General features: G+C 50.5%; 1 protein-coding gene across 1 annotated transcript; it reads left to right on the top strand.

Moving 5' to 3' along the window:
• The first annotated feature begins 4,886 nt into the window (after positions 1–4,886).
• Positions 4,887–26,940, top strand: LOC136994025 (olfactory receptor 14C36-like). Its single transcript, XM_067310059.1, has 6 exons — positions 4,887–5,801; positions 8,225–8,380; positions 8,892–8,975; positions 9,367–9,444; positions 26,667–26,802; positions 26,867–26,940. Exons 1-6 carry the CDS (start codon positions 4,887–4,889, stop codon positions 26,938–26,940), a joined length of 1,443 nt encoding a protein of 480 aa, XP_067166160.1.
• Positions 26,941–27,722: the final 782 nt, after the last annotated feature.

Genomic DNA, 27,722 nt, shown 5'->3' with positions numbered 1-27,722 from the left:
GGCAGCCTTGGCTTCAGTGACCATGAGATGGCGGAGTTCAGGATCCTGTGATGAGGAAGCAGGGCAATAAGTAGGATCTCAACCTTGGACTTTAGGAAACCAAACTTTGGCCTCTTCAGGGACCCACTTGGAGGAATCCCATGGGTGAGGGCCCTAGAAGGAAGAGGGGTGCAAGAGAGCTGGTTGATATTGAAACATCACTTCCTCCAGGCTCAAGATCGGAGCATCCCTATGACTAGGAAGTCAAACAAAAGAGGAAGGAGACCAGCATGGATGAGCAAGGAGCTCCTGCCAAAACTCAAACAGAAGAAAGAATTATACAGAACGTAGAAAGGGTGCCAGGCCACTTGGGAGGAATATAAGAACGTTGTCCGAGTATGCAGGGATGCGACGAGGAAGGCTAAGGCCCGTTTGGAATTAAATCTGGCAAGAGATGTCAAGGACAAGAAGGGCTTCTTCAAATACATCAGTAGCAAAAGGAAGACCAGGAAAAATGTAGTCCCACTGCTGAATGCGGTGGGTGCCCTGGTGACGAAGAATGCAGAGAAGGCAGAGTTACTGAATGTCACCTTTGCTTCAGTCCTTACTGCTCAGGCCAGCCCTCAGGAACCCCAGACCCTAGAGGCAAGAGAGAAAGTCTGGAGAAAGGAAGACTTTCCCTTGTTTGAGGAGGATTGGGTTAGAGATCATTTAAGCAAACTTGACATCCACAAATCCATGGGCCCCGATGGGATGCACCCATGAGTGCTGAGGGAATTGGTGGATGGTATTGCTAGGCCACTCTCCATCATCTTTGAAAGGTCAGGGAGAGCAGGAGAGGTGCCTGAAGACTGGAAGAAAGCCAATGTCACTGCACTCTTCAAAAAGGGCAAGAGGGAGGACCCAGGAAACTACAGGCCAGTCAGCCTCACCTGCATCCCTGGAAAGGTGATGGAGCAGCTCATCCTGGAGGCCATCTCCAAGCACGTGGAGGAAAAGAAGGTGATCAGGAGTAGTCAGCATGGCTTCACCAAGGGGAAATCATGCTTAACCAACGTGATAGCCTTCTATGATGGAATGGCTGGCTGGGTAGATGAGGGGAGAGCAGTGGATGTTGTCTCCCTTGACTTCAGCAAGGCTTTTGACACTGTCTCCCATAACATCCTCGTAGACAAGCTCAGGAAGTGTGGTTTAGATGAGTGGACTGTGAGGTGGATTGAGAACAGGCTGAATGGCAGAGCTCAGAGAGTTGTGATCAGCAGTGCAGAGTCTAGCTGGAGGCCTGTAGCTAGCAGTGTCCCCCAGGGGTCAGTACTGGGTCCAGTCTTGTTCAACTTCTTCATCAATGACCTGGATGAAGGCACAGAGTGAACCCTTGCAGCTGATACATCAGAGGGCTGTACTGCCATTCAGAGAGACCTGGACAGGATGGAGAGTTGGACAGAGAGGAACCTCATGAAGCTCTACAAAGTGCAGGGACCCGCAGCTAGGGAGGAATAACCCCATACACCAGCACAAACTGGGGGCTGACCTGGTGGAAAGCAGCTCTGCGGAGAAGCACCTGGGAGTGCTGGCGGACACCAAGTTAAGCATGAGGCAGCAATGTGCCCTTGTGACCAAGAAGGCCAACTGTATCCTGGGGTGCATTAGGCAGAGCATCGCCAAAGGGTCAAGGGAGGTGATTCTTCCCCTCTGCTCAGCCCTGGTGAGGCCACACCTGGAGTACTGTGTGCAGTTCTGGGCTCCCCACGATAAGAGAGACATGGCACTACTGGAGTGAGTCCAGCAAAGGGCTACCAAGATGATTAGGGGACTGCAGCATCTCTCGTATGAGGAAATGCTGAGAGAGCTGGGCCTGTTTAGCCTGGAGAAGAGAAGACTGAGGACTGAGGGAGAAGATCCCCATCTTGTCAACGTGTATAAATATCTGAAGGGAGGATGTGAAGAGGATGGGGCCAGACTTTTTTCAGTGGCGCCCACCAATAGAACAAGAGGCAAAGGAACAAGGGGAAACGCAGGAAGTTCCGTCTGAACATGAGAAAACCTTCTTTCCTGTGAGGGTGACAGAGCACTGGAACAGGTTGCCCAGACGGGTTGTGGAGTCTCCTTCCTTGGAGATATTCAAAAGCCCTCTGGACACAGTCCTGGGCAACATGCTGCAGGTGACCCTGCTTGAGCATGGGTGTTGGACTAGATGATCTCCAGAGGTCCCTTACAACCTCAACCATTCTGTGATTCTGTGTGCGATTCTGTGTCTGTGTGTGGGCAACTGGCTCCCACCTTCCATCCCCAGTGATTTTAAAGGGACCGTAGACAATGAGATCACATACAGACATGGGGGGCTTCTAACCTGGCATGAGATGCCCAGATTGACTCATCTGAAGTAATACCTGAAGAATGGGTAAATGAACTCCCTCCTTGTCCCCATCTAGGTTTCCTACACAGTTAAGAGATGGGAATAGTGGCTGCCAGAGTGGGATATTTCCACCTTTCTCAGATAACCATCCTCTGATGAGACAAATTCTAATGCTGCAGTCAGGCTGTCCTTGCTTTTTTCAGAGAGAGACCATGGATGATTATTTTAGTCTGCTTCAATGAATATTTTGCAGGAGGAGGGAGCAAAAGGACAAATAAAGTCACGCCTCCAGCTGTGCCACTCTTCCCGAGCAGGGCCAGGCTCCTGGGATGGAGGCAGCTCCTGGCAACCTGGCAGCACTGCCAAGAGACAGCTGTGTGCAGGAGCAGCTCCTCTGCAAAGAGCAGCAGGGCTCCGGGCACTTCCTACAGGTGCTAATATGAGACAAGCAAGATGAGTGAGACAAGTGAGACAGAAAGAAGTTAAAGACGTTCAGGGCTGGGAGGACGGCTGAGAGCTCAGTGGTGGAGAAATCTTCATAGCCCCTAATACAGTAAGTCTCTCCCTGCAGCGCAATGCCCACGAGGTACCCGGAGGAGTCCCCCAAAGCTACCACATCCCATGGCCGATAGGATCTGTCAGGATGGCTCTCCCCATTCCCTTGCGTGGAGCAGGATGTGCTTTAGAGCAGCGATTCCCTGCCACACCGTCACAGGCAGAGGGATGCTGCAGGGGAGTGCAGCTGGCGTTTGCATACAGATCTGCCCAGGGCTGTGATACAGAGCCATGTCCCTGCACCCCAGGGTGCTGTGTGCCTGGGGCAGTGACTCTGCCACCTGCGAGGGTCAGCACTCAGCCTGCCTGGGGAACTCCCCCCGGCACTGCGGGGAGAAGCTGTGGCTGGAAGGAGAGACCCCCTGCAGGTCAGGTTTATTCTCCATTTGAGAGGGTGCTGCATGGGTCAGGGCCATCACAGCTCCTGCTCACTTCCAGGACATTTCTGGAGGGTCCATTTCAAAAGGAAGGTCAAGGCCAGAGATACCTGAAAGCGATGGAGCTTTATTGAGTCTATGCTTTCAGTTTTGTTCTCTTTGGGTGGGGTGCAGTGTTATTGATTGGTCAGGTTGAGACAGGGGACTGGGACTCCAAAACAGCAAAACCGAGAGAGCAACAGTTGTGGGCGGAACTCAGCAAATCCCTTCAACCACCCCTCAGCCTACAGACAGAAGCAGCATCACCTTCCCAGCCTCAGCAAGGTTTGTCTCACCTGCTCCTTAGCCCCTGCAAACTCAGAGGGGTCCCTGGGCAGTGCCCTGCTGCTGGGAGATATCTGCAGGGCAGAGCTGCGCAGGCAGCGGGTGGAATGGGGTCTGTGAGCACTGACAGGGGAGAGACGTGGGGACAGAGAAAGAGCTCCCTGCAGGGACAGCTGCAGGCAGCAGAGTCATGGTCAAAGCGTGAGAGGAAACTACAAAATCCAACACCTCCTCTCCTCTCCCACCCAGCACAACCCTCTGCCCTCCAGGCTGTGGGTCTGTGGCATGAGTCGTTTCCTTGGCAGCTGGACATGCAGGAGAGGAGAAACTCCGCAGTGCCCCTTGTCTCTCCCTGTCCCTTCCTCCTTCAGCAGAAATATCATGGTATTGCTCTGTTTCCCACTTGTCCATGCTGCTCTTGTTCTTGCCCTGAGACTCTCTGGGCAGGGTGGGGATCAGATACAGTTCAGACACCGACCCTACAGATCCTGCCATGCAGATGTGTCCTTGACACCGAGGTGCCCAAGTTCCCCTCTAACCTGTGCAGCTCTGAGCAATGCAGTGTGTGTGTGTGGGGTGTGGGAATGAGCCAACTCTCTCGTCAGGACACCCCATCCTTAAAACATTCAACCATTTCTCTGGGATGTCTGGCTGGGCTGCAAGCTGTCCTCCAGAAGGGCACAGCTTTCCCATTGCATTGCGGTATTATCTGGGTGCCCCATGAAGAAGCCCCCTAGATACTGAGGCCACAGAAATGCTGCTGCATGGCTGGGTGTGGGCAGCTGGAATGAGCCCGATGTGTTCCTGGCTAGAAAGGGAGTGCTGAGACCCCCCTCACATGCTCTGAGAACAGGTGCTGAGTTTGTTTTTCTGCACTTTGAAACTAGATTCCTCTGCTCTCAGTGGTGTCATTTCTTTCTAGGGTAACGTGAGTGCAATTGTCCTGCACCTCAGAGGTGTGAGCACAGGGCAGCTGTGAACAGGGTGGATGGACAAGGCAGCTCTCCTTCCTCTGCACTAAAGCCATAGTGAATCCTTTTGCCTCTCAGGAGTCACAGTGGTTCACTCGGAGTGCAGGAGCAATGCTGAGGATTTCTGTCTCCTCACAGCAAGCTCAGCCAGCACAAAACAGAGCTCAAGTCATGGAGCTCAGTGACCGTTCTGCTGAGGTGGGGAGAGAGAAAGTGTTTGTTGCAGAAGAGGGGGTTATGAGAAAGTTGTTCTCACAGCAGTCTGTCCTAACTTGTCTACATCTCTTCTTCCTTGGACAGTCCCCCTGTGCCCCAAGAGAACAAATGTCCAACAGCAGCTCCTTCAACGAGTTCCTCCTCCTGGCATTCACAGACACGCGGGAGCTGCAGCTCTTGCACTTTGTGCTCTTCCTGGGCATCTACCTGGCTGCCCTCCTGGGCAACAGCCTCATCATCACTGCCGTAGTCTGCGACCGCCACCTCCACACCCCCATGTACTTCTTCCTCCTCAATCTCTCTGTCCTGGACCTTGGCTTCATCTCCACCACTGTCCCCAAATCCATGGCCAATTCCCTGAGGGACACCAGGGTCATTTCTTACTCAGGATGTGCTGTCCAGGTCTTTTTCGTCTTTTTCTCACTTTCAACAGAATGCTCTCTTCTCACTGTCATGGCCTACGACCGCTTTGTTGCCATCTGCAAGCCCCTGCACTATGAGACCCTCATGAGCAGCAGAGCTTGTGCCAAAATGGCAGCAGCTGCCTGGGCCACTGGTTTTCTGAATGCCATCCTGAACACTGGAAACACATTTTCAATACCATTCTGCCAGGGCAATGTTGTGGAGCAGTTTTTCTGTGAAGTTCCCCAGCTTCTCAAGCTCTTCTGCTCAGATGCCTACCTCAGGGAGGCTGCCATTATTGTATTTGATCTTTGTTTAGCTTCTGGGTGTTTCATTTTTGGTGTGCTGTCCTATGTGCAGATCTTCACTGCTGTGCTGAGGATGCCCTCTGAGCAGGGACGGCACAAAGCCTTTTCCACATGCCTCCCACACCTGGGTGTCATCTCCCTTTCTCTCAGCACTGTCATGATTGCCTGCCTGAAGCCCCCCTCCATCTCCTCCCCAGTTCTGGATCTGGTGGTGGCTGTTCTGTACATAGTGGTGCCTCCAGCAGTGAACCCCCTCATCTACAGCTTGAGGAACAAGGAGCTCAAGGATGCACTGAGAAAAGTGGTTCAGCGGGTACAATGTCAGCACTAGTAACTGTCCCGTGTGCATCTACTCCTCCTTCCCAGGGTATCTGGCATCAAGGCTAGGTGGTGTTCATTTCTTTCTTGTTTGCTTTTCTCTGTTACATTCGCGTTAAAAGAAAAAATTGTTCTGGTTCATGCCACTTGTCCTCAGGAATCTCTCATTTGAATCTGACCCAGAGACCTTGTTGAAGCAGAAAGACAGGCTTCTCCTTTAATCAGCAGAGATGGGGGAACCTCATAACCTGCTAGTCTGAGCTCACTCAGATGCCCTCAGGGCAATGCGGAGAGATTCCCTCTGCAGTGTCTCTTTCGGCAATGACACCAAGGGACTTCGGGGGACACAGTCAGGCTCAGACGAGTAAAGATGGGGTGAGACCATGGGTCCCATGTCCATTAGGAGAGTGCAGCTCTCCTGGGCACAGTCAGGCTGTGATCTCACACTCATCCCTTGCAAGGGTGGCAGCCAGGTGTCACCATGGGCTGGTCCCTTCCCTCTACAGTGCTCCCATGCTCACAGTAGAATGGGAGTGGAGGGGAGGAGAACCTGGATGCAGCCTGAGGAGAGTGATTCATGCAACCTCTGCGAAACACCACAGGCTGGAGCTACTGCACACCCAAACACATCTCCTGCCATTGCAAACACCTTGGGGTCACACTGAGAACCATGCATGAGCACAGACAAGTGCCTGCAGTATCAGTGGTGTTGAGCCATGTCTGGCTGGGCCTGCTTCCCGCCCCAAGCAGCCTGACCAGGACAAAGTCAGGAGTCATCCCATGGCCCAAAAGCCCACTCACTCTGCAGAGCAGCACCGGCAGCCCCCAGCTGTGGGGAGCACAAGGGAGGGGTACAGGAATGGCCGGCCAGGCCAGCACAGACACACTCACCTGGGGAAAGGCTCTCTGGGGATCAGGAATGTCCCAAGAGAAAAGCAGGGCAGCATTCAGAGAGGGAGAATGAGAATGCAGATTCTGGGGGATCCAAGCACCCAGTCCCTTCCTAACCCAGGCTGGCTCCCACACGACTGTTAGCAGACAGCTGTATTCCAAGATTTGCCTGGTGCAGAAGAGAGATCGTGCAAGGCTGGCCTTCACCACTCCATTGGGATATGGAGACCTGCAAAAGAATGGAGCTGGCCATTTACCACACCACAGCTGGGGTGAGCAGCCAGCACTGGAAAGGGGTGATGTGAGGGCCTGGTCTGGGACAATGGCCCTGGAACAGCTTCCCCAGTGTGCCCACACAACACAGGGAACAACCTGGGCTCTTCTCTTCTGCACCCTCCACCTCCTGGTGCCTTTCCCAGGAGGCCTGCATTTGCCTGGCAAGCACACGGCTGTGTGCTCCCACACCGCCCATTCTCACACAGCAGCTGAATGGCAACATTTTTCCTCTCCCACGGCTGTGTCTTGTGACTTGTGCCTTCATGGACAAACTCCCAGACAGATGTGACCCCCTGCGCCCCCAACACACACTCGTATGCTGGCACAAATGCTCGTCCAGCTACAGCCATCTTGTGCTGTGAATAAAGTCTGGCAAGCTTTTTGCCACAGGGTTTCTGTGCGTCAGGTCAATCTCAAGAGAAGGACTAGTGTCGGCAAGGCTAGTGAAGCCAGGCGGAGCTGGAGAGAAACCTGTTCAACTGCTCTCAGAGCCACAGAGCTGCCAGGACGGGAAGGGGCTGCTGGAGTTCTCCATTGCAGCCCCTGCTGCAAATGGAGCCAACCAGATCAGGTTTCCCAGGCCCTGGCACCATCAAGGTGTAACTATCTCCAAGGATGGATGCCTCCATGATTCTGGGCCCCTGGCCCGGTGTTGGACCACCCTCAGGCTGCAGAGATATTTCCCATTCTCTGATGCAAGGGAATTTCCTCAGCTGCAGTTTGAGCCGTTACCCCTCATCCTGTCCCCAGGCACCCCTGGGAAGGGTCTGGCTCTGTCCTCTCAACACCCTCCCTGTAGGCAGCTGCAGGCAGCAGGAAGATCCCCCTGTGCCTTCTCTTCCCCTGGCTGAACTTACCCAGTGCCCTTGGCCTCTCTTCATGTGTCCTTTGCTCCAGACCTGACCTGCTTGCGGGCCTCCACTGGACTGGCTCCAGCATGTCCCTCTCTGGTACTCGGGATCCCCTGAATGGGCCGAGGGCCCAACAGAGGGGAGCAACCGCTTCCCTCCCCCTGCTGGCTACACTCTTGCTAACACACCCGGAGAGCAGTGGTGGCCCTTGCTGCCCAGGCACACTGCAGACCTCTGCTTGCCTTGTCACCCAGGACCCCCAGGGCCTTTGCTGCAGAGCTGCTCTCCAGCCAGTCGTCCCCACCCTGTCCTGCTGTGGGGCGTCACCCCAGCCAAGGGGCAGGACTTTGCACATGCCTTTGTTGAACTCCCTGTGATCCCCAGTAGTCCATTTCTCCAGCCTGCTGAGGACTCTCTGGAGAGCAGCCCTGCCTCCAATATGTCCACCACTACCTCTGGTCTGGGATGGGTGACCCTGGGTGGCTGGGGAGGTGGCCACCAGCTGGCAAAGAGCATTCTCCACTACACCTACCACCTCATTAATGTAGTCAATCTGGTAAGGAGAGCTGGGAATGATGTGGGAGGTAGAAATGACCAACAATCAAGCTGAGAAGTGGTGGACCAAGTCAGCAAGCAAAGTGTGTGGGGGGATAGGAACAGTCAGGACCCTGTAATCAACAAAACAAGGCTGAGGGGGGCCCACCCTAAGCAAAATCACATAAATAAGGATGCACCTATAGGAAAGCATTATGGAGAAAGCTCTCCTACCTTTTGTGAGAAATCAGCCCAGCTCACAGCTATTGGGAGTGCAGAGCACTGCTGGAGGACGCTCACAGCATTTGGGGTCAGGGCACCACTGGGGGAAGCTCAGAGCTATGGGCGTCCTGGGCAGTGCTAGGGGAAACTCCCAGCTATGGGGATCAGCACACAGCTGGGAGAAGCTTGCCACACACCCCCAGGAAGCCCTGTGGGCCCTCCCACACCGAGAGAAGGGAGGCAGCTCTTTCTTCCTTTAGGACCCTTCCTGGCTTTGCCTGGGGGACCCTGAACTCCCTTTTGTCCCCCAGGGATACAGCCCCACAGAGGGGTACCCTGAGGGCCCTGTCGATAGAGAGGGGGCAGGGTCTGGGGGAGGGGGCCCTAAGGCCATGGTGAGGTGTCAAGTTGCCCTTCGGTGTGCAGGATTTCCTGGAGGTCCCTGAGGCCATGAAGGTGCCAGGGAGTAGGCAGTGTCACTGAGGCTAGGGGGACTGCAGGGGGGTTGCTGAGGCCATGGGGGTGCAGGGTGTCACTGAGGCCGTGGAGCTCTGGGGTCCATGGGGAGGAGGCAGACAGCTGTGCAGGTTTGCTAGGATCTGCAGTAAACAACAAAGCCCAGCCAGGAACAATGAGGGCCTGGAGATATGAAAGAGGGAGAGGCGGTAAAGGCGACTTGGCTGGGATCACGATCGTGAGGTCGTTTCTGTCACAGTGGTAAGACCCACTGGTGAAGACTGCCGAGACTTGTCTGCCCCTCACGCTATCACCCCCTGCTCTCTCCAGCCTCAGGTGATCTGCAAGAAGGACTGCAGGTGGCCAGATGGCATGAAATTCATCAGAAATGACCAACTCCAGCCTTGGGTGAGACAGAAAAGCAGGTTTCCTTGTGTCTAAGCACAACTTCCTGAGGGGCCAACAAGGGCAATGCTCACCTGCATCTAGTGTTTGCAGGCGAGGAAGAACTGATCAGGGATGTGATCATCAGGGGAAACTTTGGCTGCAATGACCATGAAAAAGTGGAGTCCCAGATCCTGAGGGGAGTGAGGAAAGACAGTAGCAGAGTAAAGACTCTGGCCTTCAGGGGAGCAGACTTTGGCCTCTGAAGGGGACTGGTGGGGGATCCCATGGGAAGCAGCTATGAAGAACAGTGGAGCTTAGGAAAGCCAGCTGGTCTTTAAGGACAGCAGCCACCCAGCACAAGGGTGGTTCCTACCAATACTCAGTACTACTAGTAGACATCTCAGGAGACCAGCTTGGCTAAAGAGGGAACTCGCACCTGAGCTCCAAGGCAATGAGGCAGCATATGGGAAGAGGAAGGAGGGAGAGGCTGCAAAGGAGGAAGTTAGAAATATTGTCCAGTGACACAGGCATGGTGTTAGGGAAGACAAAGCTCCCTTAGGACTGACACTTGCAGGGGATGTCAAGGGCATGAGGATGAGCTGCTACTGCTTCAGTACGAAGAAAAAGGAAAAGGTGAGCTCACTGCTGAATGGGGCAGGGAATCTGGTAAAAGCAGATGCAGGGAGGTCTGAGGAACTCAATGCCTTGTTAGCTTCAGTTTTCACCAAAAAGGTCTCCCAGGCTGTTGTGCCTTACTTCAGGACAAGCACGCAGGTTCCCCAAGACAGTGGAAGTAGGTCAGCTTTCTTCTCCTCCTCCAGTCAGAATTGTTCACATGCAGGGCTTCTTGGCAGGAATCCCCAAACACTCCTGATCAACCCTTCGCTTCACTTTTGATTTCCTTTTTTTTTTTCTTTCCTCCTTCTAAGTTTGTGTCTTCCACCATCCTTATCCCCTCCCATAGAGTCAGCCCACACCTGCTTACCCTTTCCCCATTGGCGCTGGTTTGTGTCTGGGTTTTCTTTTCTTTTTTCTTTTTATTTTGACAGAGAGGAGCTTCAGTCCAGAAAGACCGTGAGAAACTTGGGTGATTCGGACAACAGGCACCTCACGAAGATTTACAAGAGAACCGCCAAGTCCTGTGGCTAGGGGGGAATAACTGTGCCCCTGAGGAGAGGTTGAGGAACGTGGGCTTCTTTAGCCTGGTGGAGGGGAGGCAAAGGGCAGTAGAGTAGGAGGCTGTGACTGCTTGAAGGGTGTTTTCAGAGATGATGAAGCTTCTCTTGCTAGTGGGAAACAGCATGAGAAGGGGAAACAGCCACAAACAGCAGCTTGTGGGGTTCAGATGTAGCTTCAGGAAATGGAAATGTCACGTGAAGGGCAGTGCTGTGGTGCTACAGGTCACCCAGAGGGAGTCTGTGATCAGCTACTGGCTTTGTGCTTCAAGGAAAAGCAAGTGTGGACAGAGAGACATCAGTAAAGGTGGGGAGATCCCAGGGTGAGAGCAAGGTGGGGAAGCAAGCTGGCTGACTACAGTCTGCAGGGAAATAGGCACAGGCAGGGGACAGAGTAGGACAGCCTGTGGTGGAGATGGCTGAGGGCACTGCCAAGGCTGAAAGCTCCCAACAAAACCGAGGTGCTTGACCTCTCAGCTGTGGCTGTTGTTTCTGCCACCAAGGCCTCTGAGAAGATGCTGTTTCCTTAAAGCACTTTGGCCTCGCTGCCTCCTCGTCTCCGGGGAACCCAGGAGATGTCGTATCACTGTCCTGCACTTGGCATTGCACACCCCAACCTTCACGCTGACCCCAGGAAGAGCCCTGAGAAAAGCGTGAGGGAAAGGATCACCCAACGCAGGGCCTGGCTATTAGTGCCTGGCCTATCTGCTTGATAGAAAATGCCAAGGTTTCCTGGGCATCAGAGCCGTCTGAGAATTTCCCTTGCTTACCTGCAATCAGTGCCTCCAGCTTTCTGCTCTCATCAGCCCCCAGGGAGGCTTTGTCGGTAGTGGCCCTCAGTGGGACCCATTAAGACTCCAAGATACTTTGTCATTTACTTCTGACTTTAACTTCTTGAGAGGTTTGTTCAATCTCCTCTCAGTAGCTGAGGTTCACAGGCTCAGCACCAAATACACCCAAGGGACCATTAAAATGCAAAAAGCCCTAACAAGGCATGTCACTCTCCCTAAGTTTCTTCAGTTCTTCAATCCTTGTGTGGCTAATTGGAGAGGATTCAGGAGTGCATTTACAAGAGCAAGATTTCAATGAGCACCTGAACAAGAAAGGATTTCTGCTTTTTAAGCTGTCTTCATTTTCCAGGTCACAGAATAAGTGATATCAACATTCTCCAATTCATACTCATCCAGAGTGTCTCCTAATGAAGTCCGGACATAGAGGAAAAGCAGTATTTTCGATATGAGACCTTTATGGACAGCTTTCCTCCTCACCTCCCCAACCCTGCCATTTCTCTCATCAGCCACTGGGGACTTGCATCACTCCTGTTAAAATCTACCTTTTTTCGACTTGAGTCCATAGCTGAACGTTACAGCTCCTCTGCACCAATTCACACCCGCTTTCCTTAGGGAACTAGTTGCAGACCCAGGCAGATTTTTCCTAATTGCAAACAAACAAAAATAAAACATGACACAGTTTAGTAAAAAATAAAAGACACCTCTCAGCTGTATGTTCAGTCCAAGCTGCCTCCAGGGAGGTCCACTTTCCATAAGGAAGAACCTTCCTTGAAGTGTTTTAGACAGATAGTTAGGAAAGGCTAGACAGAAACACAGCTAAGGAGTTGGCTAAAGAGACAATTACACTCCTGAATGACGAGGCAAGCTTCCGACTCCCAGAAGCTCAGAGCAGCAACTAGAGAGTTGAGAGGAGTCTCAATGAATAAAGAGAAAGGGGAGGAAGACAACTGTAGAACAATGGAAAGTGCATATGCCCAGATAGTCAGATGCAAAGGGGACTTTAGAAATGATCAGTTTAATCAGGACGTGGGGAAATCCATGAAAGATTACTGAGACTGTATCCACAGTGTAAGAGACAGAGCAGTGGTAACACAACTTGAGGGGCCTATCAATATTTCTTCTCCTGAGATTCATACCCTTCCTGAAAATGTCCATTATTTCATCAGGGGAGAACATGGACATTTTTATTAAAATTAGTCAATCATTTCAAGCGATGAAAATTTGGGGGGGAGGGGGGGGTTGTTTTGTGTTGTTTTTTTTTAATGTCAAAAACTGTTCTCCACCTTTTCAGGCAGCGCTCAAGTGTCCAACCACAAGCATCCAGTGGCACTTGGAGAGGCCCTGGTGTATCTGAGCTACCTGCCTGGGCCTGGCAGCTCTTACAGAGGACCTGCCCGGGAGACCGGAGCCCCTCAGAGCTGCAGATGGAGGCTGGGCAGAGGGGACCAGGGCATCTACAATGGCAACAGTTGTCTGTGACCCTCTGACTGCATCCCACCCCAATTCTGAAAATTGCTTTCTTTAAAAAATACACATACAATATCCCCCCAAAGACCAGTATATTAAAGAAAAAAAAAAAAAAGAAGAAGAAGAAGAGAAAACTCCAGGAGGACTATAAGAACACAAAGAGTGTTAAAGACAGAAACAACATAAAAACAGATAAAACATTGCTTTGCTTTAGATTCTTTCTTGTTTCATTTTTATTGACATTTTCTAAACATTTCTTTTACAATTGGGCCTACACCATTAGAAAAGATACTTCTGCATCTCACACAGAGCCCTGGGCCCCCAGGGCTGTCCATGCCACTCCTCACTGTCTGCACAGAGCGAGTCACAGTCTGACATGTCGAGATCTCTTGACTTATAGAGTAAACAAGGTGACCAGCTTCAGTGAAATGCTGTATTTTTGGATGGCCATTTTTGCACCAGCCTCAACATACCTGTGTTAGAGTGATGACTTAAAGGATTCCCTGAACATCTAGACATGCTCCCTTTTCATCCCTTGCGCTGTCAATGCATTTAGGTGATAAGAGGGAGCAGACTGATCTCTGCCAGACACCTTCAGTGCAGATGTCTCTGTCCAACCCAGTTGTCTGACTTCCCTTTCCACTCAAGGGAGAGAAATAAGTTGTCTCACTGAGAGGTCTTCAGACACTTCTCCTGGTGACCAGCTAATGCTCCAGAAAAGTTCCCGTACGTCCTGGATCACATTTCCCAGGACCACATTTGAACACAGCTACACAGAGCATCTCGCAGAGCAATAGCCTCATATGTGGGTAAATGAATAAAGGCCTGAATGCGAAATTCTCGTCATAATTTGAAAACTATTCACAAAATAACCCTATGCAATAATGGAAAAAAAAATCTTCATTTCCAGAATTTCAAACATTTTTTAACAATTTTAAAGATATTCTTCTTTTTTTTTTTTTTTATTGGCAGCACCATATGTATGCACTACAGTAATTACTCTCTCATGTGAGTGCACAGTCATCACAGTACCTTTCCTACCAGCACTCTGACTGGAGTAGCTTTCTTCTGAGGAACTACTATATGTAAACTGACATATTTCCTCTCTCTTCTTCTGCCTCGCTGTCCTTGCTTCTTCCTCTCACTGTTCTGTCTTTACAGAGCTCTCCAGGGAAAGGTTCACTGAATCACAGCACTGAGGGTGGACGAGACCTCTGCATGTCATCTAGAACAAACCCCTGCTCAATGCAGAGGGAACTAGAGGAGGTTGCTCAGGGGCTCAGCCCAATTACGCATTCTCCCAAAAGCAGGCCTTGCACAGTTCAGCTCACCCACCTATCATCAAACTATACATTACAGCATGACTGTGCTGAGAATGTGCTCCAGTCCATGGTGCAGGCCATTAATGAAGAAGTCAAACAGTGTTGCCTCATGTGTTGATCACTGAGGGATGCCACCAGTAACTGGCCACCAGCTGGACCTTGTGCCGCTGGTCACAGAATTTTGGCCTGATGGACTACCCAATATGCCACATGCCTTGTGGTCCATTTATCCAGCGCAGATCTCACCAGGTCGGCTATACATAGACTATGGGCAACCGTGGTTTCCATTTCCCCTTGGTCAGCTCATGATGGCTTTTCCAAACCTTGCCCTTCATGTGCTCGGTGATGGTTTCCAGGGGGTTTGCTCCATCACCTTCCAAGGGACTGAGACAAAGCTGGCCAGCCCCTGGATAGTTCCCCAGATCCTCCCTCTTGCCCTTCTAGAAAATGGGTGCAATTTCCGCCTTTTCCCAGATATCAGGAACCTCCCTGATCACCCTGACATTTCAAAGACAATCAAGAGCAACATTGCAACAACACCAGCCAGCTCCCCCAGCACCTCGGGGTGCATCCTATCAGGTTGCATGGACTTCTGAGGGCCCACTTGGCACAAGGGCTCCCCAAATGCATCCTCTTCAAACATGGGTCAAGCTTCATTACCAAAGATGATGCTAAGACACTCGGGGACCTTGGGGGCCTTGGGGCAGATCTTCCCAGTAGTATGTGATGTAGAAGAGACAATGAGCAACTCAGCCTTTTCCCTGTCTTTGTCACTATGTCCCCTGTCCCACTGAGCAGTGAGACCACATTTTCCTTAGCTGCCTTCCTTGTGCTGCCAACATTCTTACAGAAGACCACCTGATTGTTCTCCACCATGCTTTGCGAACTCCAACTCCAGATCCAGCTGAGCTTTGGCTTTCCCAGCTCCATCCCTGCACCCACAGGCACTGTCTCTACCTGCCTCCTGGGGAGCCTCTTCCCCCATTCCACCCTCTGGGCACCCTCTTCCTTCTTGCAGCTGAACTCCTAAGTCAGGGCATCCTTATTTACCCAAGCAGGTCTCCTACTAAGCCCTGCTTGACTCCCCGCATGTCAGACTGGCATGTTCCCGTGCTTTGAGGACGTTTTCCCTGAAGATGCAAGAGGGGTCCAGGGCCCCTCTGCCCTCCAGGGCTGTCTCCTGTAGGATCCTGCCAAGGAGATCCTGAATTAGCTGAAATCTGCTCTCCTGCACTCCTGGCCTGTGATTCTGCTCTTTGGCTTACTTTCCCACCATCTCATGATCATTGCATTCACATCCCCACCCACTTCTGTTTTGCTGGTGACTAATAGAGTCCAGCAATCCTTTGCTCATTGATTGCTGTTTCAATAAATTCTTTCCAACATCCTCCAGAAATCTCCTGGGCTGCTTGTGCCCAGGCCAACTGCCCTTCCAGCAGATTTTGAGGGGATTAAACCGCCCTGTGAATACAGGGATCTGTGACCATGAGGCTTCCTCCAGAGGCCTGAAGCAGGTTTCAGCTGCCTCATCTCCTTCCACAGGAAGCCATTAGCAAACACCTACCAGAATGTCCCCCTTACTGATGTGCCCTCTTATCCTTACTACAAGGTTTCCACTGGTTCATCACCCGCTCCATGCACAAGCTCTGTGCACTCCAGCCACCCCTTTGCACAGAGCACACTTCCACATCCTTGCCATTCCAGTCTGCCTTCCTCAGGAGCCCACTTTAATCCTGCCACATGAGCTGTGTGTAATCCCACTGGAATAGAGGAGAGGGAGGTGTCGGTGAGGGGGATGTAGCTGGCATGTTGAATGTCAGGTCCAGAAGAGACGAGGCCTCAGAAGAGGGGTGGGGGAGGCAAAGGCAAAGGTGACACATCTGCAGTATTTACGGCAAAGTCAGCTCTTGTACAGGAAGCTCTTTGGCTGGGTTCTGCTAGGAGCCATCTTGAGGACAAGAAGAGCATCGCACCACCAATCATCCCAGCAGAGATGAGATATGGGCAGAAGGACGGGACGAGGCATGCAAAGGGGACATGGCTGCAGTGTTGATCGTGAGGTCACGTCCACTGCAGCTGCCTGGTTGGCCCTCAGCAGATGTGCTGGCCAGCAGGCATTGTGATGGCATCCAGTGCCTCAGGGAGCCCTCCCAGCAGAAATGACCGCCCTGGGCAGGGGAGGCAGTGACGCAGGTGACAGGGACCCATCTGGGTGCTGACTGTGAAGGCACCTCTGCTGCAGCCACCCTACCAGCCCACGGCTGGCAGGCAAGCAGGAATGGCTCATGGTCACCCTGCTCAGGACTAGCCCCTCTGGAGCGGACCTGCCACCAGGCAGCACACAGCTCCTCCCTAGGTCTCCTCCAAGCCCAGCGTGCTGCCCCTGTACCCCAGGCACACCACAGCCATTATCTGGAGGCTTCCTTATGCAGCTCAACATTCTCAAGGCAGCATACAATGTGTTGTTACCAGCCAGAAGGGCTTTTCATAGCGTGACACCAAAGAGTCATCCCGCATGCTCTAATGTGTAGTTTGATGATAGGTGGGTGAGTTGAACTGTGCAAGGCCTGCTTTGGGACAGCACCAAACAACTCTAGAAGTAACTGAACCTCACTTGGTTTTATCCACACCGCACTGCCAAGAGGGGACCTTTGTCCAAATTAGTCTCTGATCCACAGAAGTGACCCCAAAATCACATTTAAATACATAGCATGAAATAATTATAGAGTTCAACAAATAAACACAGTTTTGCTTGAATAGGTTTCCCTGCTGTTGCACAGGTATTGTCTCTTCTTCAGTTGACCCTCAAGGAACTGGAGTGTCCTCCTCCGAGGAGGAGGCCGCCTTTGCTTGGGAGTGATGAATCCAGGTTTCCTAACCTGCAATCTTAAGAGCAGAGTAAGTGCATAATAACACTTGCACAGGGCCCTCCCATTTCGGTTGTAGCATATTTTTGGCCTTATGAGTTTTTCCCATAACGTAATCTCCCAGTTGATATGGATGAACGTAATCTCCTAAAGGCAAAGGTTGGGTAATTACAGCTTCATATCTCTTTGCTTTGAAACTATTCTGTAGATATATAAAACATTGGGTGACAGCTTCATCTCCTGCCAAAAGGCTTGTATGTGCTGGGACAAAAGTCCCTGGGATTCTACCTGGTTTGCCGAACAAAATTTCGGAAGGGATCAACCCATGACTCGGGCCCGGGCATCGTCTTAGTTCCCATAATGCTAATGGCAATGTTTCTGTCCACTTTATTTGAGTCTCCCTACAAATGTTAGCTGACTTCATTTTTCAGTGTACGATTCATTCTTTCTACCTGCCCTGAAGATTGAGGAGGATAAGGTGTACGTAGTCTCCTTTGAATTTCTAATGTTTCATATATTGCATTTAGTATTTCAGTGGTAAAATGAGCTCCTTGATCAGAATCTATCTCCTCTGGTACCCCAAAGTGTGGTATGAGATCTTTCGATAAGGCTTTTACTACCGCTTGGGCTGTAGCCTTCCTTCCTGACTGGGAATGCTTCTATGCAACGGGATATTTGATCAACTATGACTAGCAGATGTTTCTGCCCTTCTTTCGGGGGCATGTCTGCAAAATCTATTTGCAATTTTTGAAATAGCATCCAAGCCCAAGGGCGCCTCCTTTTCTTTTAGCGTCTATCTTTGATTTAGCGTTGTATTCCACACATACCAAACACCCTTTTGTTATTTGTAAGATTGGTTGATTCAAATCTGGTGCTGCCCATGACGGGGAGATTTCGTTCTCTAAATAAGACATTCCCCTGTGAGCCCGTCCATGGAGTTCTCTTACTAGCAGTATCAACATGATCTTAGGGAGCAACGGCTTTCCCTGCAAAAAACATATTCCGTTTTTTTGTTCCGCTCCTAAACGCTTCCATCCTTCCACCTCTTCTTTAGGTGTTGCTTGGTGTTCTTCCTCCAATTCTTCTGCAATCTCAGTCATTGCCATTTCTTCTCACAACTCCAGTTGGGTGGGCAGTGGTTGTAGGGCAGCCGCTTTCGTTGCGGCATCAGCAAGGTTATTTCCCTTAGTTATATCTGAAGTGTCTCGTTGGTGAGCCTTCTGATACAAGATTGCTAACTGCGGAGGTTTTTCCAAAGCCTTTAATAACTCTAAAATCTGATCTCAGTGGGCTGTTTGATGTCCTGCTGCTGTCAAAAACCCTCTTTCTCTCCAAATTATTCTTGTTGCAAATACCACTCCCAAAGCCTACCTGGAGTCCCTATAGATATTAGCAGTCTTCTTTGGGGCTATAATACATGCTGGGGTTAAGGCTATTGGTTCCACTGCCTGAGCCCCAAAATGTCCTGGAATGGATCCAGCTTCCAGCACTATATTTTGTGCAGTTACTGCATACCCTGCAAGCCTTTGACCCTTTTCCTAGTATGACGATCCATCGCAGAGCAATATTAAATCTGGATTTAATATGGGCTCTTCTTTCACAGTAGGTAGAATACTCGGCCTCAAATCTATTGTTTCCAAGCAACTGTGAAATAATTTTTCTTTAGGTGGCAGTATTTCTGGTAGCTGGGTTTAACTAACACATACTGATGTAGATGTTGGTGGGTAAACAGTGAGCGACCCTGCTGAGTCGGGACAATTTTCATTGCATGAGGCACCATTGCAGTTAAAGGGTGCCCTAAAGCAATATTCCTTGCCTTCTCAATCACTATAGCTGTTGCCACTACAGCCCTAGCCCATGCAATCATTCCTTGAATTATCAGAGCCAGCTGTGCTGAATAATAAGCTATTGCACGCCAGCGCTGGGCAGTTTTCTGACCTAGAGCACCGCTTGCGATTCCCTTTCATTCATGCAAATATAACACAAAGGGCTTTCCATAGTCCAGTAAAGTTAGAGAGGGAGCTTCCATAACTGCCTGCCTTAACTCTTTAAATGCTTTTTCTGCCTCTGGAGTCCACACCTCTAAATCTGGTTCACCATCCTCAGTTAACTGTTTTAATACCTTTGCTTTTTCAGTAAACCCGGGTATCCAATACCTATTAAATCCTATTGCACCTGAAAAGGCCCTAACCTGCCTTTTCGCCTGAGGGACTGGTATTTCTTGGATTGCTTGTATTCGCTCCAATGATATCAATCTCTCTCCTGACTGAATTATCATTCCCAAATAATTAACTTGCTACTGGCACAAGTGCATTTTGGCAAGAGAGACTTTATGTCCCTTTTCCGCCAGGGCACACAACAGTGTTTTAGTATCTTGCAACCAAATATTACAATCAGTACTCGCAATCAACAAGTCATCTACATATTGTATCAGTTTAGTGCTCTTTTTGACAGCGCAATCATTTATAAATCTCTTTTCAGTATTCTCGAGAACAGTGAGGGGGAACCTGCATATCCTGGTGGTAGTCTGGTCCATGCATCCTGCTATCCCTTCCAAGTAAAGGCAAAAAGGAACTGTGAGTCTTTATGTTCTGGTATACTAGAGAAAGCTGCTGTTTGATCCAAAACAGTAAAACAGCTTGCATCTGCGGGAATTTCTGTAAGGACCTGGATCGGATCATGGACCACAGGGTGTGGTAGTTCCACTGTTTTATTAATTGCTCGCAAATCTTGTACAAAGCAGTATACCGGTTTCCCATTTGGGTCCAATTTTGATTTCTTGACAGGCAGTACAGGGGTATTACAGGGGGAAGTACATTGAACTACAGTTCCGTTCTTCATCAAATCAGCAATCACAAGCTCAATTTCCTGTTCGGCCTCCCGGGAAAGGGGGTACTGTTTTACGGCAGGCCACTCACACTGTTTTACTGGAATTTTCAGAGGCACTGATGAGTTCAGCAGCCCTGCTTCTTTTCTGAACTTTGTCCAGACTTGTTCAGGAACACCTTTTAGCTCCCTCGGGATTAACTGTGCTTCCACCATTGCCATCATCTGGCCTATTATTTCTGGCAGTTCTACTATTATACTTGCACTGTCAAATACAATTCTTGCCTGCAATTTTTCCAGTATATCTCTTCCCAAATGGTTTGACTGGGCTGCTTTCCATTACAGTAAATGGATGATATAACCACCGGGTACCGATTGCTACTAATAAAGGGACAGTAGTCCTCAGAATTTTAGAGTGTCCTTCAGTGCCTTGTACTTGCATTTTTTCTGGATTTAATTCTCCTGAATAGGCAGTTAACATGGAGTAAGTTGCCCTGGTAGCTACTAAAAACTCAAGGTAGTGGTCATTAATTCTTATTAGGGTCCCAGCTCTGTCTCCTACCATTAATTTGCACGCTGCTAGTGATTCAGGTTCCCCTTCCCTCTGTCACTGCTGGAGATCATGCTGTGGAAATTTCTCCATCTCTTCTGCACCTTTATAATCCTGTGATCTCCAAATGGGAGGGTTTCCCAATCTCCCCTCCTCTGGGGCCGAATGGGACTATCTCCTTTCCAATGCCCCCTGTGGGGTTTGCTGCAGTGAAATAAGTGACCTGTTGATGAACTATGTTATGAGACAATGACTGTGACAAACAACGAAAAGTCCAGAAGGACTTGCGAGACGTAGTGAACTTTAACCTGAACCTTGAAGGAAGAACGCCAAGGATGGATGGTGAACCTTGAAGGAAGAACGCCAAGGACAATGGATTGTTTATCCAGGATGTGGAGCATTGCCAAGAAGATAAAATGGACTGACAGTTCAGGATGTAAATAACATTAAAGGCCAGCTGGATTATATTAACTGTCATATTGATAAGCAAATAGCGAACTAGGTAATTAGTAAACAATGAATCAGCATATGAAGTAAGAATATAAAAGTGTGATTCTGCTTACAATAAAGTGGACATGCGTAGCATTCATATTGAGTGTATTGCCGTGTCTCGTCTTCACTGCAACAGCCCCCTTTTCATACAATATGCACAGCAATTTGGGTCCAGCTGTCCCCCACCATTCCTGCTCCTCTGGTCCCTCTTCCCTTTTGACCTTGACCTCTCACATTCATTCCCCTTCCTTTCACCTTTGGAATTCCTCCCAATGCTGCTGCCAACATACTCACTTCTGCTTTTGTCTTTCCACCTCCTTCCTTTCTCTTTCTGACTTTCCATCATATGTGTAAGTTGATAATGATACTATCTTTTGTAAATTCTCTGCCTGCCATCCTGGAGCATGTTTTCTAAAATACTCATGGATATCCGGTGCCGCTTGCTGGGCAAATATGCTCACTGCCAGCCTTTCATTAAAATTTTCCACAGATATCCCTGCATAGCATAATAGGTCTTGCCACAAGTGATTCCAAGAATTGCTTGGGTGTCCCTCAGACTTTTGCCTTTCTTCCTGATGCTTTCCCAGTTAACACCCATTTGCCCTGCAGCTCTTGTTAAAGCTAGATTTTGGCATGCCATTTCGCATGCTGCCCAATCATTTTTATTATTATAATCCCAGTTCAGATTTACTTGTGGCCAAGGTTGTCGGTTTCCATTTGATCTGATAACTCCCTGTCCTTTTCCAATATCTGTTCCCTATCCCCTGGCTGAAATATCTGTTGTAACAATACTTGAACATCCCCCCCAACAAGGGCAATGTCCCTCTACTATTGCAGAAAACAGTCGAGCTGCCTTCTCTGGGTCTTGCCACACCAGGGGCATTTGCTGCACCCATTGAACTAGTTCTCCCAGAGCCCACAGCCGATAAAGATGGACATGCCAGATGATTGGAGGGGGCTGCTGGATTGGGGCCACTGGTGCCCCCGCAGCTGGGTTAGGCATCACAGCTCCAACCATAGGAGCTTGCAAAGTGACAGATTAGTTTCCTGAGGGAAGCAATGGGTATAGGTTAGAAGTTTGAGCAGAAGTGGATTCAGGTGCTGAAGCAGAGGAAGGAGGAGGAGGGGCAAAGCCGTTCCTCGAGTCTCCCAGCATTTGTTGCACAAGCATACATCTTACCTTACTTGAATCTCCAAACCTCCCTGGACGTTTAAACGCCCAATAATCTCAAATATACCAGTAGTTCATTTGCTGAGGTTTCCAACCCTCCAAGCGGTCAAATGAACCATCCAGAGACCATAGTTCAGAGGGCATCCCCTTCTCAAGTCTGTAGTGGCCATTCCTCCTGACAGAGGGTAGTTGTTCTACCCTTACTGAGACCTGAGGTATCTTCCAGTTTTGCAGAATTTCTTCTAGCAGTGAACCCCATTTTACCTTTGCTACCAAATCCCCCATGACTCGTGCTGACCCGGTGCCGGGCACCGGTAGTGAGCAGCGGTAGTCAGATTTCTTAGTTGCTAAGTTTGATTGCTAGCAATAAGGTCCTTCTTGTGGTCCCTGCCAAGCTAATGTAGCTAATCTAGAGAAAGAAGAGGGGAAATCTTGTTCTCCCTGCTCCCTTCTTAATGGCAGACTTTTAGGGTGCAGCCACATGATGGGTGGCATTAATCTCCCCTGAGCATCCCTGCGTTCAGGGCAGCTGTCACGTCTCAGCTAATCATCACAGGCCCGCTTGCTCGCTGGCAAGGAATAGGCCAGAGAAGACCTGGCATGAAGGGTGTGCGGGGTGGAGAGGGCCAAATGGTCCAGCAAAGACTTTCCCAAAGCCCTACAAATGTGACCCACTTGGCACCAATCGTCCAGGGAGCCACAGGTCAGTTGGAGAAGTGGATAATTTAAGTATAGAGAGAGAGAACATGACTCTTGAAAAAAATTCCCTGTTCTCAAAACATGTCAGTGGGTCAGGTTAAGCTGAAGTTTCACACCCATCGCATCAGGGGTCTGCAAGAGGTTTTTTTGATTCGGTATGAGGAGGAAATTCATTTGCCAAATGTCTAGGGCCATTCACAAGGACGGGATGTGTCCAAGGCATCTTCTCAGCCCTGCAAGATATGGCATAGGAAAAAAAAAATCACTCTTCTGGAGTGGCAGCTAGAGGCTGCATGGGGTACCTTTGATATCAAAAGCGATTTCCACACCCTCTGATTAGGCAACAGCGTTCCTCCCCATCCACCCCTAGATATGGTCTGCACAGTCTGTGGTGTCTAATGAGCAATTCAACTCAAGCAAAAGTAAAGACTCCCATTTTCTCAGCTGGAAGTGTTCTGCACTCCTGCCAGGGAGCCACCAGAGAGGGGCTGTGCCACGAGGGGGGATGAGTCAGGAGCCGAGGTGCCCCCAGCATAGGCAGTGCACTCGGCAACAGGTGCAGTCTCACCGCACCCGAATTGGGTAAACAGAGCAGGGTACTGGTGACAGGCTCCATCAACAGCCCCCGGGGTGGTGAGGGGACCAACCAGGTCCAGGGTACATCCAGAGGGGCCCATCCGTAGCAGCATAAAACAAAAACAAAGACAGGACTGGCGACAGGTACACCTACAACATAGCTCCAGACAGGGCTCAGGACCCTAGCTAGAGCTTAAGGAGAGGCCTTGGAGGAAGGGGCAGAGGGTGCGTGAGGGCAAGTCCCCTGTGGGGCTGGTCAGGGCAATTGAAGCCTATTAGTGCATCCAGGGCCCTGAAACTCCTAGGAGAGATGCTCTGTCTGACTTGTTATTCCCAGGCAAACCAGGAAAAATGGACTAGGGATGTGAAGGCTGAGAGAGCCTTGGCTGCAGTGGCTGTGGGATGGTGGAGATCCAAACCTGGCGAGCCAGGAGAAAGACAAAGAGCAGCACTACAGCCCTGGACATCCAGAGAGCAAATTTTGGCTTGTTCAAGGCTCTGTGTGGCAGGATCCCACATTACACCCCTCTTAGGCAGGGCCGTAATTGAGTGCAGAGCTCAGCCACACAGCAGCTTGTTGGCACAGGACTGCTCCCTTTCATCACCCTTCCTCTCCATTTTCCCAAGCTTCTTCCTCTCTGATTCACCGGGATCCCTCTTCTTCCCTGCCTTTGGCCCTTCCCCTGAACATCACAGAGTAAGCTGTCACATTCCCACAGTCTCCTTACAACATCCCAAGCGACGTCCTACACAGTTTCCAAAACCCCTTCCAATATTTTACAAGAGGTTTGCTTTTTCCCAAGAGATCAGGAATAATTTTGTCACCTGTGATCAGTCACAAAGTCCTCCTTGACCTTCTCCAAGGTTGCATTGGGGAGGTGCCTGCAGTGCCCATTCGGCAGTGATCCAAGAGCTCTGGTCTCTGCTACTGTCTCTGTTATATACTGCTCGTTAGTGTTTGCATTGTGTTTGCATGTTTTTTTTTTTTTTTTTTTTTTTACTTTTGCGGTCTCTTGTCTTTGTCTTTGATGTTCAGTAGCCATTCACCACCTATGCTTACAGACCACATGTCCTTACCTTCCAGAGAGCCGTACAAATGCTGTGTAATATTTTTGTGAACATTGGGACAATAGAACAGAGCACAGTGTTAGCGCATTTGTGGATGACTCCAAACTGCAGGGAGCACTCAATAGCCTGGAGGGCTGGCTTGCTCTTCCGAGGGACCTCAACATGCTGCAGCATTTGGGCTGACAGAAGCCTCCTGAAATTCAGCCAAGGCAAGTGCAGTGTCTTGCACCCGGGGTGCAATGAGCCCAATAGCCCCTTGCAAAAGTCTGGCTGGGGCCAAGTAGTAAGAGAGCAGCTTTGCAGAAGAGGACCTGGGCATCTTGGTGAAGAAGCTGATGAGGAGTCAGCCCTGTGCACCGGTGGCAACAGCCAACAGCCCGTGGGGCTGTGTTCCTAGGAATGCAGCCAGCAGGCCCAAGGAAGGGGTTATTACCTTCTGTTTGGAAGGTATGAGACCACATGTGGAGCCCTGCATTCATTTGAGGGCTCGCCAGTACCAGAAAGACAAGGACAAATTGGAGTGGGTTCAGCAAATGGCTACCAAAGTGGTCATGGGGCTGAAGTACACGATGCATGAGGAGAGGCCAGACTAAATATGGCTTTGGCTCGGCTTACTCTGCTGGCCAGGGGAGGGAAAGGGAGCCTCTGCTGATGAGCTCACGTGGACAAATGTCCCCACTGGAGATAGCTATGTCTCCTCCAGTGGCCACCCCAGGTAGCCAGAGCCAGGTGAGAGGAGGGCTCCAGGCAGCCCTGGAGAAGGTCTTCAGGGATGGTTCCTCTCGCCTATAGCAGCAGGCTGAGCCAGGCTTCCCCATTTGCTTTCATCCTCCAAGCTCTCTGGAAAGGCGTGCAGGCCATGAGGGGCTCTGCAGGCACACTGCCTGTGGGCTGTGCTGGCATTGGCCTCAGCAGGCTGAATTGCCAACAGGCTGGCACTGAAGTCCCTGCCTGCAGGAGTAAGTGCGTGCTCTTGGCCACACATGGGCAATGAAGGCCTTCTCAGATGCCCTCATGTTTCCCTATGGCCTCTATTTCCTCTCTGCTCTCAGTCCCCAGCTGACCTCTTCCCAAGGTCCCCATTGCGTATACCCAGCACACATGCATGCCTGGCATACCCCGAGGCACCTGCAACCCCAGGAGGCACCTGCATAGGTTTGGGCCACTCTGCTCACCTGGATATAATCACAGGAAAGCAGAGGAGCCAGGGTAATGGGCTGAGATGCAGAAATGTACCCTGGACATGTGCAAACCTGAGGGAGAGGGCTCCAATCCCAGGAACCCACAGTCAGAAAAATGTGGTCATAACAGCCCACGGAACAAGCTCACTTTTCATCTGAAATTCCTTTCTTCTGTTCCCATCCAAAGAAATCTATGACATTTTTATAGCCCCCAAAGGCAGGACCATCGTTTTGTTTACTTAGGAAAAAAACAAGTAAGGCAGTGACATCTCTTCTGTATTAGGACATGTTTCCCCACTGACTCTTCCTAGTCAAGAAACTCAGTATTCCACACATCTACAAGGCATTTCAGGTGTACGGCACATGCCTGTCCAGGTCCTCTGTGCCAGTTCAAAACAAAAGCAAAACCAATTTTGTCTGTCAGGTCAAAATCTACTGTGCCATGGAGCAGCAGGGGCCAGCTGCCCCCTAAGAGACGGGGTGCCAGGACCCCAGCTGGGTATCATGGCCAGCAGGGCAGGGGCCTCGCCAGCCAGGACCTGTCCCACAGCGCCTGAATGAGGGATCAGGGCAGACGTGGGTGGAAGCTGGTGTCAACCGAGAGTCCAGATCAGCAGCCTCATTTGTGGTGACAAGGCAGGTCCAAGGACAAGCCAGGATGTCAAACCAAAGGTCAGGGTCAGGACTGGGTCCAGTGATGGTAAGCAGGGTCAGACACAGATTACAAGACAGGTCCATAGTGATGAGACAATTCTGGGGTGAAGCCAGGAAGTCAGCATGAGTCTGGGTCCAGATCAGTGGGGTCCATGGCCAAGCACAGACGTGGCTGGGGCTGCACTGAAGACCAGCACTACTACAACATAGCTCAGAGATGGACTTAAGTCCAGGGCTGAGCTGAGATGGGTTTCCTGGGCCCATGGACAGAGGGTGTGGGGCTGGTCAGGGCCGTTAGGGCATAATTATGAACTCAGAGCCCTGACATACTGTGAGCTCTGGGTGCAGGGCAGGGCTTTCCTGAGCACTTTCCTCAGGGCCTCCCTGACCTCCCTGTTCCGCAGCCTGTAGATGAGGGGACTGACCAGGGGTGTGAGGATGGTGTGGAAAAAGGAGACCACTTTGTTGAGATGTCTCAGACTGGGAGCTCTGGGCAGCGTGTAGACAATGCTAGGGGTGCTGTAGAAAACAGTGATGATGGTGAGGTAGAGCAGCAGGTGGAGAAGGCCTTTAACGCACCTTATTGTATCTGTGTTCTGTCCAGGAGCCAGCTGCAGGAGCAGCTCTGGGAAGAGGCACATCAAGGACACACCAAAAGTAGATGTGTATGCAAGATGACCAGGAACCACACTTCACCCAGGTGCTTTCATTGTAGGCAAATGAAAGTAAAGGAAGAGGACATGTTCTGGGCTTTTATCCCTGTTCCAGATACTACTGCATTTTGCCTGAAAGAGTCTTCTGCTAAAAATATAGGGAGACCACTAGAAGTAAGAAGCGACAGCAATCCTAAACACTACCACCTGGAAGAAGGGCCACAGGGCTAGAATCCTTCACGTTGATTTGTTTTCACCTATGTCAGGAAGTTATCCTCAATGCGCTCCAGAAGCCTCCTGGATTGCTTGTGCCGTGCTGTGTTGACCCACGCCTCCTACCCTACTCACTGGCTAGTCTGGCTTGATGGTCAGTGGTGCTTACACGCACTGACATACACACCCACACAATATGCACACACTCCAGTCTCTCCAGCTGCTGGCATCCCAGGCACATCAGCCCTATGACTCCCAGTCCCCCATGGCTGTCACTGGGACCTCCTTACACACACGTGCACACAGAATAAAGAGCCCCCTCACCCTGGAAAATGGCCCGACGTGTGTACTGACCAGCAACCTGTTTACATGTCATCAGTTCCTTTTATCCCATTTTTCCTCGATTTTCTCATGCATCTATCTCCCCAAACCACCTTAACCCTTCCCTTTTCCCGCCTTTCCTTCTTCTCTAAACACCCCATAGTAAGTCTTGCATAATCCCAAAATGTTCTTCCCAGCATCCCAGAATAAGTCCTACATGCCCAGAGGCAGTAAACCCCATCTGCAGTGTGCAATGCCATCCTGGGAGGCCCT

Source organism: Apteryx mantelli, chromosome 23, assembly GCF_036417845.1.
Source record: "Apteryx mantelli isolate bAptMan1 chromosome 23, bAptMan1.hap1, whole genome shotgun sequence".
NCBI lineage: Eukaryota > Metazoa > Chordata > Aves > Apterygiformes > Apterygidae > Apteryx > Apteryx mantelli.
This window is presented reverse-complemented; position numbering and strand designations above follow the sequence as displayed.